Source organism: Tenrec ecaudatus, chromosome 6, assembly GCF_050624435.1.
Source record: "Tenrec ecaudatus isolate mTenEca1 chromosome 6, mTenEca1.hap1, whole genome shotgun sequence".
Classification (NCBI taxonomy): Eukaryota; Metazoa; Chordata; class Mammalia; order Afrosoricida; family Tenrecidae; genus Tenrec; species Tenrec ecaudatus.
This window is the reverse complement of record NC_134535.1, coordinates 152,729,826-152,746,484: the sequence shown is the minus strand read 5'-3', so window position 1 is coordinate 152,746,484 and position 16,659 is coordinate 152,729,826. Positions and strand designations below refer to the sequence as shown.

General features: G+C 44.2%; 1 protein-coding gene across 1 annotated transcript in view; it reads left to right on the top strand.

Moving 5' to 3' along the window:
- Positions 1 to 7,818: 7,818 nt before the first annotated feature.
- DHTKD1 (dehydrogenase E1 and transketolase domain containing 1) overlaps positions 7,819 to 16,659 on the top strand; it is a 67,321-nt gene continuing 58,480 nt past the window's right edge. Inside the window, exon 1 of the mRNA XM_075552382.1 lies at positions 7,819 to 8,051. Coding sequence (XP_075408497.1) covers positions 7,913 to 8,051 — 139 coding nt within the window. The 5' untranslated portion in view covers positions 7,819 to 7,912. The remainder of the gene's footprint in view (positions 8,052 to 16,659) is intronic.

Here is a 16,659-nt window from a genome sequence, read left to right as displayed (position 1 = left end):
ATTAAAAAATTTTTAATTAATAAAGAATTCTTTCCCGCCTCAAGGCCAGAACCTAGTGAGAAAGACAGGCAGAATTGATAATGACAAAATTGTGTGAAAGTCCCACCCGTATCCTAGGCCATTTCATTGTACACGTACAAGACCCTGTCCAGCATCCTGCCCTGCTTCACTTTGGCTCTGAGCCTGTGGACCTTACCATGCCTTAGTAAGCCCCTCCCAAAGTAACATGCCCTGTGTCAGGACCAACGGACAAAATTCCCATTTCCAAAATCTCAAGCATCAATGTATCACTTGCTGATTACTTCAGATCCTTTACCTGTCTATCCTTTTAAGGTTTTAGGTGTGTGATAAGTCCATATTCCTAGAACAAAACATTCGCTGTTTCAACATTTTTCACACATAAAAGTCAGTGACTCTCCTTTCTAATTTTCCTTCACCTCCTCATCTGCCTTATCAAGTTTCATGAGTTCTCGTTTTCTGTCAGTCTATCTTTATTCTAATATTTCTTTATTCACCCCCACCTATATAATTCCAATTTTTATTACTGTCTTGCCCTTTTAATAATGATGATAGCTAGCATTGATTGAGTATATGCTATTTTATAGCCTTTGTAGTAAGAACCTTTTATAAAAAAATAAGTAAGCACTTTACAGATCAATATATTGTCTAAGAGTTAAAAAAATCTTCTCAGGGGTATGTAGTAATTGGCAGGGCCTGAATTCAAATCAAGATCTCTCTCTATTCCACATTTTTCTCTAGTCATGAAAGACATGCTCGGTCTTAAAAACTCACTGCCACTGGGTCTTTGCAGGAGAAAGCCTCATTTTTCTCCTGTGGAGCAGCTGGTGGTTTCAAACTGCTGACTTTGTGGTTAGCAGTCCAATGAGTCACCCACAGTGACACCAAGCTCCTACATGCTCGCTGGGCAAGAACTATGTAACTCTATTCTGGAGAGTAAGTTAGCGTTGTCTTTAAGAACTGGTGAGTAGAAATTGAAGATAATATGACATTTGTATTATTTTATGATTAGCTTTATTAGGACGATGGGTAAGAGAAGTGGGAGAACCAACCTACAAGAGAGGGGGGGGAAATGACTAAAAATACTTCTAAGGACCTTAAGGGGGAGGTATATCTGGCAATATGCACCAATAGGCCACACTGGCCTGAGATTTGGGGTATTCCTGGGGACCCGGACCAAGGCCATAGAACACTGGGGCATTGAATCTGGATCTTCAAGGCTCCAAAGGCTGCCCCAGTGAGATCTGTTGCCGAAACTCCACTAGGTGAACTGGGCTCTACCTCAAACACATTTGTAACCTGAGGACCTAAGACTGAAAAGTAATGGTGTTTGAAGAAGCAGAAGACAGCTATACCAAGATTACTGAGTTGTTGGTAGGACAATCATTGAACGACGACATGAATGCCTGGCATGCTGTATTATGAGATATATTATTCTGGCGAACCTGTGATGGACATTCTCAGTGAATATCATTGTAAATTTTCCCTGACAACCAACTCTCATTGTTTGTGTAAATAGTGTCCAGCTAGGAAAGGATTCTGTGTAAGTGAATAATTCAGGTATGGCAGGACATTGGCCCAATATCTCTCTCTGAACAGTGCTTTTAAAAATTCCAACTATATGGACAGCTCCCTCTCCCCTGAAGAATTTACTTCAGAGGTCAGCACTCCGAGCTCAGGGAGAGGGATGTGTCTGATCAGAGCTCACAGGAGCAAATGAAGGGGGAGGAAGAGAGAGGGGAGCACATCCTGGCCCACTAAGCCTAGAGGACAATATCCCTGCTCAGAGCAACCAATGCACAGAGAGGATTATATGGCCAGCCCCACTACAAGACACAACATCCCTCACTGACCCATAGCCCTATGGGGGACAACACTGGAGACACAGTGCAGGAATTGCACCTGATCTGACCCTACCACATCGAGGCAAAACATTGAGGGAGTGCAACAGAACAGCAAGGGGAGCAGAGCAAGGAAGTGCTGAGGGAATGCCAAAAATACACTTTGGGGCCAGGGCATGGCACCCCATCAGACTTGACAGGAAAACACTCCTAAAGGTCAACAAACAGACCTTGAACTATTTACAGACTTTTATTTATTTTTTGTCATTGGGGTTTTTTTTGTTGCTTTGCTTTGCTCTGTTTTGTTTTTTTGTGCATATTGTTATCTCTGCAGGTCTATCTAGATAAGATAGGCTGGATAAACAATCTGGAAGAGAATTCAATGGGACTGATGGTTGGGGGGACATGGGAGAGGGGGAGGCAGGGGAAAGGAAGTGGGTGTTAACAAACTCAGGAACAAGGGAACAACAAATGGTCTCAAATCCATGGCAAAGAGGGCATAGGATGCCTGGTAGGGCTTGATCAAGGGCAATGTAACCAAGACGAATTACTGAAACCCAGATGACGGCTGAGTATGATAGTGCTACAAGAGGAAAGGAAAAGGAAATAGAGGAAAGAGCTAGGAGGCAAAGGGAATTTATAGTGGTCTAAATACAGTTATGTACATATATAAATATATATTTCCCTATTGATATATATATATGGAAATAGATCTTTGTGCATTTATTTATAGGTTTAGTATTAAGCTAGCAGATGGACATTGGGCCTCCACTCAAGTACTCCCTCAATGCAAGCACACTTTGTTCTCTTAAACTGGCATTCCATGATGCTCACCTTCCTGACACGATCGCTGAAGACAAAGCATATGAATAAGCAAATGTGGTAAAGAAAGCTGATGGTGCTTGACTATCAAAAGATACAGTGTCTGGGGTCTGAAATAAACAAGTGGCTATTTAGCTGAGAAGCAACAAAGCCCACATGGAAGAAGCACACTAGCCTGTGTGTGCATGAGGTGTTGATGGGATCGGGTATCAGGCATCAAAGAATAAAAAAATCATATCATTGTGAATGAGGGTGAGTGCAGAGTGGAGACCCAAAGTCCATCTGTAGCCAACTGGACATCCCCTTACAGAAGGGTTGTGGGGAGGGACGAGCCAGTCAGGGTGCAGCATATTATCAATGAACATACAACTTTTCTCTAGTTCTTTAATGCTTCCTCCCCACCACTATCATGATCCCAATTCTATCTTACAAATCTGGCTAGACCAGAGCATGTAGACAGATAGTAACTAGAAACATGGGGATAGTAACTAGAAACATGGGGAATCCAGGACAGATAAACTCCACAGGACTAATAATGAGAGTAGCGATACCAGGAGGGGAAGGGGAAGGTGAAATACAAAGGGGGAACTGATTACAAGGATCTTCCTGAGGGGCAGACAACAGAAAAGTGGGTAAAGGGAGATGTCGGACAGTGTAAGACATGACAAAATCATAATAATTTATAAGTTATCAAGGCTTTGTGAGGGAGAGGGAGCAGGGAAGGAGGGGAAAATGGGCAGCTAAACCAAGGGCTCAAGTAGAAAGCAAATGTTTTGAGAATGTTGATGGCAACAAATGTACAAATGTGCTTTACACAATGGATGGATGGATGGATTGTGATGAGTTGTATGAGCCCCCAATAAAATGATTTTTTAAAGGAAAAAATTAGGACTGGGGATAATCAATGACAATATTAATGGACGATCTTTATGACCCAGGGAGATGAGCCATAAAACTGTACCATAAATTAACAAGGCAGTTTCTAAAGGGAGCCAAAGGCAGATTAAAAAAAAAAAGAACAACATAGATCCAGGAATGGGGTTGGGTCTCTCACTAAATTCTAGCTCCAATTTAAGAACCATTCGTTGTTAAATCAAGGCCCTGCTAGACACCTGCCGCCAGGAAGGGAACACAGAAGATATGAGTGCTATAGCAAAGTGCGGTGAAGAAATCAGATGGTGCCTGGCCACCACAAAGAATCGTGCCTGGGGTCTTAAATGCTTGTTTTAAAAGAAGCAGCCATTTAAGTGAGGCGTCAGCTAAGTCCACACAAAAGGAGCACACCCTTCCATGTGATGCAAGAATCTTCAAAAATGAAATCCAAGATCAAAGGAGAGAATTGTATGAGAATTGTATCAACTCAACAGCAGTGGGTTCAGTTTTATGCCACCAGCAGGGAGCCCTGGTGGCACTGTTTATAAGCACTGGACTGATAATTGTGAGGTCGGCAGTTCAAATCCACCAGCCACTCTGAGGGAGGAAGATGAGACTGCCTGTTCCCTTAAAGATCAACAGCCTCAGAAACCCTATACAGAGTAACTGTGAGTAGGAAATGGCGGTGGGTTTGGGGGTTCTACTTATTAGTTGTATATGCCTGGGGTCTGTAGGAAATCAAGTCTATAAAGAAAGTTGGTAGCACGCACCTTCACAAGGCTGTGGTAGTTAGTTCAGTGGTAGATTCTCTCCTTTCATGCAGGAGACCTAGGTGTGATTTTCGGCCAATGCCTATCAGGCGCAGCCACCACCCATCTCTCAGAGGAGGCTTACGTGTTGCTGAGATGCTGAAGCTTCCTGACTAAGACTGTCAGGGAAGAAAGTGGCCACTCAATAGCATCTAATGACACCCACTTTAAAGGATTGTCTGCTCTCGAGAGCTGCCTTTCTACCATTGTGATAGTCCAGCTGCTCTTTTCACACCTCCTCCCATACCTTCCCACTGCCTTTCAGCTTCACCTGGCTCACCATTTTGTAAAACCAAATAAACCAGACAATGATTTCTTCCTCCTCCTGCAATTAAGTCTATCGACACCCTTCAATATGTAATCTTATTCTGTCTTTCCTCTTCCTATTTACCTAAGGTATCTCCAGTTCTGTCCAGGATTAATTTTTCACTTGTGGATCAAGTCTTTTCCTGGACTTGAAATAAAGGACATTGACACAGCAATTAGCTCCCTCCTTTCTACTCCAAGTCTTTAAAAAGTATCCAGTTATCCTATAACTCCCGTTCCATCTCTAGCTCTTAATAAGCACCCAGTGTTCAAGCCTTTTTGAATATCTTACATCTCTGGCTTCTCGGCTTGTGCTTTTCCTCTTCCTTGATATATCTTCTCCTTTGCATTCACTTAGCTCTTCCCCCTGGAGAACAGAAGACTGCTATTGGGAGGTTCCCCTGGCACGCCTGTCTGTGCTGGATCTACTCCTCTGTGCTTCTGGGGCGCTTGCATCTACCTGTCTCACAGGGTCTGCCATCCTGTGTTGAACCTAGTTTTTAACTAGACAGAGTTGAACGAAGACAAATTACTTCGTGAATTTTGTAACCCAGCTGAATACTTTATGGGGACTTTGGTTTAATGAGCGAAGAGGAAAGATATTTGGGGATCATAAGTATAAGGTTCTTGGAGCCAGGTTGTATGGTTGCACAATTGCCTGGAATGATGAATGGCTGATTGGGCTAGGATTGAGATTCCTCTCCTTCGCCATACAGCCAGGTTCAAGTCTTTGTAAAAATGGCGTCACAGAGATGCTTGACCTCCAGAATGAAGATCAGTAACCAACGATGATCATGGAGGGGTGGAAGCCAGCATGGGGCCACCCTTCAACCCTTTAATCAATTCTGACACCAAGTTTTCCTTCCATGACATTCTCTACTCATCTGCTGGTTTCAATCATTTATAGTCATCTGACATCTACCACAATGGCCACACCCAACTCAGAGACAATTCTCACAATATGGGCTTTATTAAGAAATAACAGGTTATAATTCATGACCAGAAATAACTCAGGATACAACTCTTGAATCAGATAATTCCAAGCAGTGCCTGTAGGTACACTTTTTGATCTCACAGGCCCTCAGCCCCTGGACCTCTGCCCTGCTTAGGCAAGTGCTCAAAGCTCTTTTAACTCTGCCAATAAGTGCTCATAGGCACCCACATGACCAGCAAACCTTTTAAACTACCCAGTTATTTGCTGCCTTGATTTATGGGCTGGGACACATACTGCACTGTCTCCTGCTAGTCTCTTGGTTTTGCTGCTTCTGATATTTCTGTTTCTTTGCCACTGCTTCTTGCTGTCTGTCTCCATCTTCAGTGTCACAATTCTCTATATCCTGGATTAAGGAGGTTCTCGGTACAGAGATTCTGGGCCCAAATGGCAAACTCTACTCCTGGCTCTTCTTTCTTGTTGGTTGTAAGAACCCCCTTCTAGCTCTTGAATGGCTCCTTTTTTAAGGTTAGTAGCAAGGCCAAACGGATCAATCTGCACATTCAGGTTCCATATACCTTATTTACAAGATCCTCACTGCCAACCGCCCCCCGCCCACACACATGAGTGTCAAATGCCTTATTTATATTGTTAACAAGCTAGGGGTGATTTTCTTCGTGGGTTATAAACAACACACATTTTCATAGTCCTACCTAGTCAATTAGTGGGAGTTACAAAGACTATGCCAAGAAGGACACTATTAACGAATTCATTGCAGGTAGTCATGGAATAAAATAGTTTGGGAAACTTCACTGCCATAATACACATTTCTCCCTCCTTTCTTTTCTTCAGGATCAAAGGGGTGGGCTGTGAGTGGGAGATGAAGGGAGGGATTGATTTTCTAGCTCTCTGCTAGTTCTTGTCTATTTGTGTCTCTTGGTTTCATTCCCAGCCACTATCACCCTGAAGTTTTCTTTCTGTATGAAAACCCTTATTGCATTGTATGTGTGTGTGTGTGTGTGTGTGTGTGTTCTGGGATTTTCAGGAGAGCAGTGATGGTTGAGTACTCATTAAGGAGAGCATGCAGAATAAACTGTCATTTGCTTTGAACAGAAGCCTGGTAGCACAGGGGATTAAGCATCAGGCTGCTACTGAAGCTCAGCAGTTCGAAACCACCAGGTGCTCTTGGGGAGAAAGATGATGCTTTCTACTCTAGTAAAGGGTTGCAGCCTTCAGTGTGGATCGAAACTCACGGTAAGGAAGACCAAAATCCTCACCACTGGACCAATAGGTAGCATCATGATAAATGGAAGAAAGGTTGAAGTTGTCATGGATTTTGTCTTATTTGGATCCACAGTCAACGCTCATGGAAGCAGCAGTCAAGAAGAGATCAAAAGACATATAGCATTTGGTAAGTCTGATGCACAAGACCTCTTGAGAGTATTAATAAGCAAGGATGTTACTTTGAGGACTAAGGTGGACCTGATCCAAGCCAGGGTATTTTCAATGGTCTCATATGCATGAATAAAGTACACAGGAGAAGAATAGATGCATTTGAATTGTGTGCTGGTGAAGAATGTTGATCGTACCATGGACTGCAAAGAGGACAAACAGATCTGTTGGGAAGAAGGACAGCCAGATGACTCCTCAGACTGAGGCTCCTTCCTCTCACATACTGTGGACAAGTTGTGAGGAGAGACTGGTCCCCGCAAAAGGACATCCTGTTTGGTAAAGTAGAGGGTACACGAAAAAGAGGAAGGCCCTAAGGAGATGGATTATCACCCTGGCTGTAACAATGGGTTCAAGCATAGAACAATTGTGAGGATGGCTCAGCACGGGGCGGTGTTTCTTATTTTGTGTGTGCATAAGGAGGCTATGGGTCGGAACTGACCAGATGGCATCTAACAACGACCACAAAATTGTACTGTCTCAGAAACCCACAGCGCAGTTCTACTGGGCTACCATGAGTCGGAATCGACTCGATGGCTATGAGTTTGGGTTTGGTTTGGTTTGGATTTTGGTTTGGGCATGCTTTGTACTCCTAAACGCCTCCAGCCCGGTCCTAGACTAACCTCGAGTCTCTAGGATGACCCCGGGCCGGGCTGGCTGCTGGTGGGCGGAGTCTCCCCGCGGGACGCTTCCGGGGGCGGGACCCTCGGGGCCAATCCAGCGCGGGGGCGTTGTCCGGGGCGGGGCTCCGGTCCGCGGGCTGCGCGCCCGGTCCCGGGTCCCTGCGGAGCTCCTGGCTCTGTCCCTGCACCTGCTTCGCTAGTCTTTCGGCTGCTCGCTTGCAGGCGGCACCGGGCTAAGCGATGGCGGCGGCGACTCGGGGCCTCGGCCGGGTACCCCCGCTGCTGCGGCGCGGCTACCAGACCGAGCGGGGCGTCTACGGCTACCGGCCGAGGAAGGCGGAGAGCCGGGAGCCCCGGGCCGGCGTGGCGCGCCCCCCAGGTGGGTGCCAGGCCGGGGGTGTGTGTGTGTGTGTGGCCCTGGTGTTGGGGTGGGGGCGGCCAGGGGGCAGGGGGCGCTGTCTGGGCCGCGGCGCGGGGTCCTGGCAGGGGATCGGGCAGGAGTGTGTGCAGGCCGCTGGGCTCGAGGAAGCAGCGGTGGCCTGCGCGCTAGGCTCGCAGTAAGGACCGAAGGAGGCCAGGGTGCGTGTGGGCGGTGTCAGGGACACCCTCCTGTTCTTCCTGGGGCCGGGGTCCCAGCGATGGCTCCACGTTTGGAGTCGGGACCTGGCTGGGGAAGCTGTTATTTATTTGGTCGTAAACTTGTGGGCACTTTGCGCTATGTGGAGGCGGGGCTGTAGGGAAAGAAAAGTTTCCAGATGGCTCCCCCTTCACTAGGATATATTCCCAGGGCCATGTCCAAAGCTTGCTCCTGGCAGGTAAGAGGGTGAGTCAGAGATGCGTGGGCCCCAAAACTGCTGCTCGGATTTGCTAACAGCGTGGCTTAGCTTGTTGTCTCCTAGGCCTAGCCGCCTTCACTGAATTTTTTTTAACTAATAAATCTTTTTATTGGGGCTCATACAGCTCTTATCACAATCCATACATACATCAATTGAGCAAAGCACCCTTATACATTCGTTGCACTCGTCATTTTAAAACCAAGTTGCTGATGGGTTTAATTTTGATGGCTTCAGAGAAGTGAACATCCATTTTTGGACAGTTTACATGCACATCTTCAAGAGATAAATTCTGAGTCGTTGGTTTACACTTTACACACTCGGCAGTCCATGGTACCTTTGGTATTTTTACCTTCACTCATCTTCAGAGCTGAAGAAAATGAATTCATGTTGATTACGAGAGGAACACCCTTGGAGCTCTAGGGATCCAACCATCAGATTAACAGTTAAAATGCCTTTCATCATCCAAGTACCTGACCTTTGTATCGTACATCACACATCGGAACCTCCGTCTTTCACTCTTCACTTGGGCGGAATTTAGAATAGCCCAGCGTTCCATTGCAGTGAGGTTCTCTAGGGAGAACTTTTTTGTTTTGTCAACTGAAGTGGTAGTCCTTTGAAGATAAGACTGCATATATTTTATCGCAATTTGACAGTTTAAAATTTTATACCTCAATTGTTCTCCAACTACATTGTGCATTTAAATCACGTTGGAAAAACAAAACAAAACAAAAAAAACCAAATTCATCGTCATCCAGTTGATTCTGACTCACAGTATCCCTGTAGGACAGGGTAGAACTGCCCCTGCGAGTTTCTGAGGCTGTAACTCTTCTTGGGGAGTAGAAAGCCTCGTTCTTCTTCTGGGACACGGTTGGTGGTTTCAAACTTCTGATCTTTCTGGCCCAGTAGGCCACCAGGGCCAAAATGCCAGTTCCCAAGACCGCTCCTCCCCTGAGTTTCTAATTCAGCAACCAGAAATTAGGTCCAAAATTGGTACCTTTACTATCTATCTACTCCCCACCGGTACTCTAGCAGGAAGTTCATAGGCAGCCTTGACCAAACACTGTTATAAGTGATGTACAAGAGGTTGTCAAAAAGTTCATGGGTAAATGAGTATGTGCATAACATGTTTAATAGCACCACCAGCAGCGATGGGCTTTCTACTTCCATGAGCAGTTACAGTTTGGGAAACCCACACGGGTTCGCTATGAGTCAGCGTTGACTGATGGCAGCGAGACAGTGTTTCTTTGGATCGTTTCAGCCTTTGCGCAGTACACAAGCATCGCGATCTTGCTTAGGGTGGCAATTGTGACCTTATACCCAAGTCTATCATATTGCTATTAACAACCATTAAGACTTGCCTTGGAAATGAACTGGAAGATGGAATCAGCTTCATCTTGGGCCCTATGGACTGGTGTGGTTTAAAAAAAATCTATGGAATTGATTCTATGTATATAATCACTTTCTTCTCCCCACTGTCACCATCAAATTGCTTTACCGTCTCTCTGTTGGTACATTTGCTTTATGGTGGAATGTTAGGTGAAATTTGAAAGGACAGTATTCAGTCAGAATTTCAGACCAAGTGTACGATCTTGTGTGATACTGGGAGAGAAGCATGAAAAAAATCAGTATTGAGGGAAAAATCGTTGCATAGGTGTAAGCTCTGACTTAAGATATTTTGATACTAAGACTATTCACTTTTATTTTCTTTAGTGTTTTTCATAATTTGAATAAAAGACCAGTAGACCATCTTGTCACTTTCTTCAATATTACCATTGCATATAGATCTGTGATTTTTTTCCTGTTTTTCAGAGAGTATCACAGTATTTTTTTTTTTTTTAGTATTTCTAAATAACTTCTTGTAGATCTTTATTTCCTGCTAGGCTGAGTGGGTGGAAGGGGCAAAGAAAGTTGCAGATATCATTTCCATGAGCATCCTATTGACCAGAACTCAGTCACGTGTCTACACACATATAAAGGAGAGGCTGCCAAGAGGAGTCTTTATTCAGAGTGGCCCACGTATCAGCTAAAACTTCTTTTAAAACAGAGAAGAGAATTGATGTTGGACACCAACTAGCAATCCCCGCATTCCATCTTTCTCCAAGTATCCTAAGCTTTTCTCTCTACATGTGGCATGTGTTTACCTTCTCCACAAGAGGGGAGAACCCCAAAGTCTTTGAACCCAACTCCAAGTCCATTGTCTCTTGGGCATGTGTAGTTCTCTCCGTCAAGTCTGGCTGTGTGTGCTGCTGGTCAGACATTGAATGAACTGCCACCCACCCCGCGTGAACAGAGTCCACATGCAAAGAGACCCCATTTGTGAAAAGAAAGAATGAGGAATCTATAGCAATCACTGGCTCAAAGGAGTTTCCAAATTCTGCTGGGTAGAAATTTTAAAAGTTCCTTGATGAGGCTGGGTAATAACGTCATGAATTTACTTGACCTCTGCCTTTTGTCCATTCCTCTGGTGTGACCTTAGTAGGCTGTTCCTTGACCATTCTTTTCTTTCTCTTTAGCATCTCACTGTGATCTAGGTGAAAGTTCTCAGAGCACATTCCTCTCCCTGTCAACCATTTATACATGGTCATCCCTTCAATGTAACGGCTCTCTCCCCACTGCCTTTTCAGCTGCCGCACTTGCATGCATCCTGCTTTCCTGCCTTCTGAACTTTTGTTTTTAGCACTTATTGCTCTGGATTTTGATGTTTGTAGTGTGCCTAAGGGCTCTCTACTAGTCACTGTAAGATTGACCATTCTTTTCTTTGGAGATTTTATATATATATATATATTTAGTTGAATGTTCAATCATCCATCTTATTTATTTTTAAAAGTCAACTATTTTAAATAAAAAGTGTGACACTTAAAAACAAAAGAAGAGTTTGAACTCATCTGGATTAAGAAATATATAATTTAGGACATAGAAATAAATATTATATATAAATATATAATTAATATCCATGCATATGTTTGCAGTGAGAGGTACTAGAAGAATGGGAACTTTAAAAAAATCATTTTGTTGGGAGCACATACAGCTCTTATCACAATTCATCCATCCATCCATGTGTCAAGCACATTTGTACATTTGTTGCCATCATCATTCTCAAAACATTTTCTGGGAAGTGGTTGGTGGAGGGAGGAGAAAAATGAGGAGCTGATGCCAGGGCCTTAAGTGGAGAGCAAGTGTTTTGAGAAGGTTGAGGGCAATGAATGTGCTTTACACAATTGATGTATGTGTGGATTGTGATAAGAGTTGTATGAGCCCCTAATAAAATGATTTTAAAAAATACTACAAAATACTTGAGAATATTTTCCAGAATTTTGGGGTTCTCTTATCCACATATTCAGTTCAAAGTTCAAACTCCAACCTCCGTCCTGCTGAATGAGAACTTAAAAAATAAATAGTTAAACAGTTATTACCTTAAAATAATGTATGACTTTGTCAATAAAAAACAGCACCAACAGTGTTGCCACTGGAAAACAAAACAAAACAAAAAAAACCCAACGACCAAAAACAAAACAAAAGACTGAAACTAGTTCAAGGTCTGAAAATGTTTCTTATGTAGCATAAACGTACTCACCAATTGCCAAGTCTGAAATGTCTATGTTCTTAACATCCATCGCCTGAAGGCTAAGCTAGTTCCAGTTGTGTTTTAGGTTCCTTATGGCAGCAAAGCACCCATGGTACCAAGTTTTGTGTTAGAGAGGGTGAGTTTAGGTGCTGCGACAGAGTCTTGGGATACTGATAGAGTGAGTTGGTAGGACATCTTTACTCTGCAAAGCCATAGAGGCTCAAGCATCTTTTGCCATGTTCCTCTACCACCCTATGGGCGCTGCTCTCAACGCTGGCTCAGAATGACCCATCACTGCATCCCGATACTGTCCATCATTGTCATCTCTATCAGGCATGCTATAGTGAAGAGGCAGCAATGGTCAAGGTTACGGTGCTGCCCTTCCCCTCTGTGCCACTCATCAAGCTTCTTTCTTCGTGTGCTTAGCCTAGATCAAGGAAATGCCTGCAAAGGATGACTGCATCATTTACTAAAATTGCCTTGTGCTCAGGCTTTAAAGAGACATTGAGTTGCCTTCCAGTACCTTTTACAAAGCAGTGGTAACACTAGTTAAAATTTGACTCGTAGGTCATGTTCTTTGTAGCCGACTGTTAGTAACAGTTTGCACTTTAACCCCTCTGTAAACCTCAATTTCCAAATGAACTTGAGTTTGTTAGAAACTCTATGTACCCTCCCAATTATCATGACCCCAATTCTACCTTGCGGACCTGGTTAGACCAGAGGATGCACAGCGGTGCAGTAGGGATCTGGAAACACAGGGAATCTAGGACGGATGAACCCCTCAACACCCGCGGTGGGAGTGGCGACACCAGGAGGGAAGGGGGTGTAGAAAGGGAGAACCGATCTCGGAGATCTATGTGTAACCTCCTCTCTGGGAGATGGGCAATGGGGAGGTGGGCGAGGGGAGATGCCGGGGAGTGTAAGATAAGATATAATAATTATTTATAAACGATTAAGGGACCAAGGGGGAAGGGGGGAGCGGGGAGGGAGGGGGAGGGGGGAAAAAAGGGAAACTGAGCTGATTCCAGGAACCCAAGTGGAAGGTGAATTTTGAGAATGACGAGTGCAACGAATGTATAAGGGTGCTTTGCTCAATTGATGTATGTACAGATTGTGATAAGAGCCTTATGAGCCCCAATAAAAAGATTTATTAAAACAAACAAATTGAACATAATTAAGCATAAAAAAAGAAATCTCTATGTAAAATGGAGGTGGATTTAGAAACAACGATTCAGCATTTCAAACTGAAAGAGTTTGGGACCAATTATCATAAATAAATAAATAGGATTTAGAGAGCAAGAGGATGCAGGGAGCCAGAGGATTCCAAACAGCCTCTAGCGGTTACTAGTTTTGCCCCTGAGCTTTGGTCTTTGAAGTGAGATTCTAAGCATATTGCATACTGAAGGCATAGGGTAAAAGTTTTTTTTTTAATCCAGATAATTTTATAGCACAGATGCAGAACATAAAAGGCCAAGGGCATTAACACTCAATCTTCCTGTCTCTCTCACAAAGTCTCAATGGCTTCTAGTTTGCTTATTCTTTTGTGCTATGGGCTCTAGACTTTCCTTTTTGACATTTATTCTGCTGTGTTCAGGAGAGCACTGCACCTTCAGCCAAACACCCCTGAGTTCAAATCCCAGCTTCTCCATAACCCAACTCTATCTCCTACTGCAAGTCTCACCCACAGTGGGCTTCAGGTTACTCTCTTCGTGTAAGAAGACCTATTTGAGCGTTGTTGCAAGGATTCGGTAAGATGGTGTGAGTACAATTTGGTACGAAATCAATGGCCATTATTATATATTATAATTCGACTGCGTGGACCATAATAAACTGTGGATTGCCTTGAAAAGAATGGGCATTCCAGAACACTTCATTGTGCTCAGTCAAGACTCGCACGTGGATCAAGAGGCAGTTGTGTGGACAGAACAAGGGAATACAAGAGATCAAGAGGTGTATTGCATTAGGTAAGTCTGCTGCCAAGTCCTCTTTACTGTATTGAAGAACAAGGATGTTACTTGGAGGACAAAGATGCGCCTGACCTAAGCCATGGTATTCTCCATTGCACCGTATGCATGTGAAAGTTAGACATTGAATAAGGAAGACTGTGGGAGAACAGATGCATTTGAATCGTGGTCTGATGAAGAATATTGAAAGTACCGTGGACTGCTAAAAGGACAAGCCCATCTGTATTGGGAGAAATAAGGTCAGAGTGCTCCCTAGAGACAAGGATGACAACACTTCGTCTCACATACTGTGGACATATTGTCAGGAGAAACCAGTCCCTGGAGAAGGACATCATGTTTGGTGACATGGAGAGGTGACAAAAAAGAGGAAGGCCCTCAGTGAGATGGGGTGACCGAGTGACTGCACCCATGGGCTCAGACAGAAGAACGCTGGTGAGGAGGGTGCAGGGCAGTGCAGCGTTTCGTTCTGCTTTGCACAGGGTCGCTGTGCGTCGGAGCTGACTTGATGGCACCGTACAACATCATTTATTAACCATCTGGGACCTTCATTGACTCATCGTGGCAGTAACTTAAGAAAATATAGGAAAAGAATAAAATAAAACTGAACACCAGGAAAAGCCACCTTTTAAAGAATATTTAGAAGCAAGAATTATAGGACAAAATAAATGCATTTCATGAGCTATGTATGTTTGAGATACAGATGGAGGATATAAAATGAACTCAGTTGCGTAACCCAGATCTCTGTGAGTTTATTGTGCAAAATACAGTACCCTAATCCCGAACCATTTGCTTTTAATGTGGTCATAAATGAAGTTCTTAAGGTGCAGTTGGACACACCCACCATGTTTTAATAGCATTCTGAAGAAACCACCCCTTTTTGCTTAGTCTTTATTGTTTTTATAGATAGATATTCAACTCTCCCACTTGCTTGAAACATGCTGCCTTGAATGGAAATAGAACTGTGGATATGTTCTAGATATTCTTTGGGAGGCTGTTTATGACTAGATGATGAAAAAGAAACTCCCATTGACTTAACTTACTTACCGTTTCCTGTCAGCGTGGTGTCTCTGAATAGCGCAGCCAGTTCATTTGTTCTGCTAGTAACTGAAAGGTTGGAGGTTCGAGTCCACGCAGAGATAATCTACCTCCAACTAAATCAGCCATTGCAAATGCTAACAGTAGAGGTGGTGCACACCGTCTCTCCGGCAGCATGGCAGACACACTGGCTCAGCCAACCAAGAGAAATCAGGAAAGGGATATGGGAGAGGGGGTAAGCCTTAGCTTGCCCTTCTCTGGCTTTAGAGTGCAAAAACTGCTGAGAGAGTCTTTGTGGGATGCTGTTGTGATCTTAGCGAAGACGCGGAGCAAGTGGCCCAGCTCCGGACGGGGAGGCCTGATTGCCAGTTGCAGTTCTTGAATGATATCCATAGCAGCTAGCACCTGCTCCCTCCACAGCAGTTGAGTGACGTGAACCATTGTGGCTCACCCTGCCACGGAGAAACCCCGACCGAAGTACCTGTGCCAGGCCCTCTGGAGAAGTTAGAAATTAACAGTGAGCAGAAAGGACACATAACCTAGGGCTTTCGGCGCTCAGATAATCACGGTTACGGTTTTGGTTTCTTTCATTCATCTATCGGAGTACTGGTGATGTGGTGAGCTGCTGCTAGGTTGAAACCCACCAGTCACTCCACGAGAGAAAGCCAGGGGGTCTTCTTCTGTAAGATGTCTATCCTCCAAAACCCTAGGGGGCAGTTCTGTTCTGTCCTGCAGTGTCCTTATGTGTCAGAAATGACGTGACGGCAGTGGGTTTCAATCATATATACACGAATTCTCTTTCTGCATGCACACACACACACACACACACACTTTAACCCAAACCAGGCTCATGCTGTATTTGAAGGGGCGTCAAAAAGTTCACGGGGAAATAGAATTCTTTCACACACTTTGTGAAATCCCTGCTGTGCACTGTTTTGGAGTCCCCTTTCCCCTCATCATTTTAAGAGTCTGAAGCTTTTCCATTAAGTATTCTGTGACACACTATTTTGTAATGGCTATCGATATGTTTGAGGTGGTTAGTTTATTATGCCAACCTGGCTGATGGGGTTAATTGAAGGGTGGAGGGATAAATGGCTCAGTGAGCCTCACCTTTCTAGTTCTCGGGTCTCTTGCTTTCTAATGGTTGGACCAGGGAGCATCTGCCTTAGCCAGTTTCCTGCTTCAGCTGGCAAGGCTCAGTTCCTGCAAGACATCCCCAAGGAGAAGACACATGGACCTACCCCGATGCAGCCCTGGGTGCTGGAGCAGCCGTGTGGAGCCCCCTGCCAATGCTGAGATGTTTACACGTTCACTGACACGGCTTTCCTCCTGCAGTTGGCATCATTGTATCTGTTTTGTGAGATGGAGGAGTACTTTGTGGATTGGTGTCAGACATATGGGCTAACGGGTTAATATTGGACTTGTGGGCTTGGGCAGCACTGGGTTGGGATGTTTTCTTTCTTTTTTTAAAATTTTTTTTAAATTTTTTGGGATGTTTTCTTGATGTGCACATACCCTTTATATAAAACTCTCTCTTATACCTATGAGTTTCTGTGGATTTGTTTCTCTAAAGTACCCAGACTGACA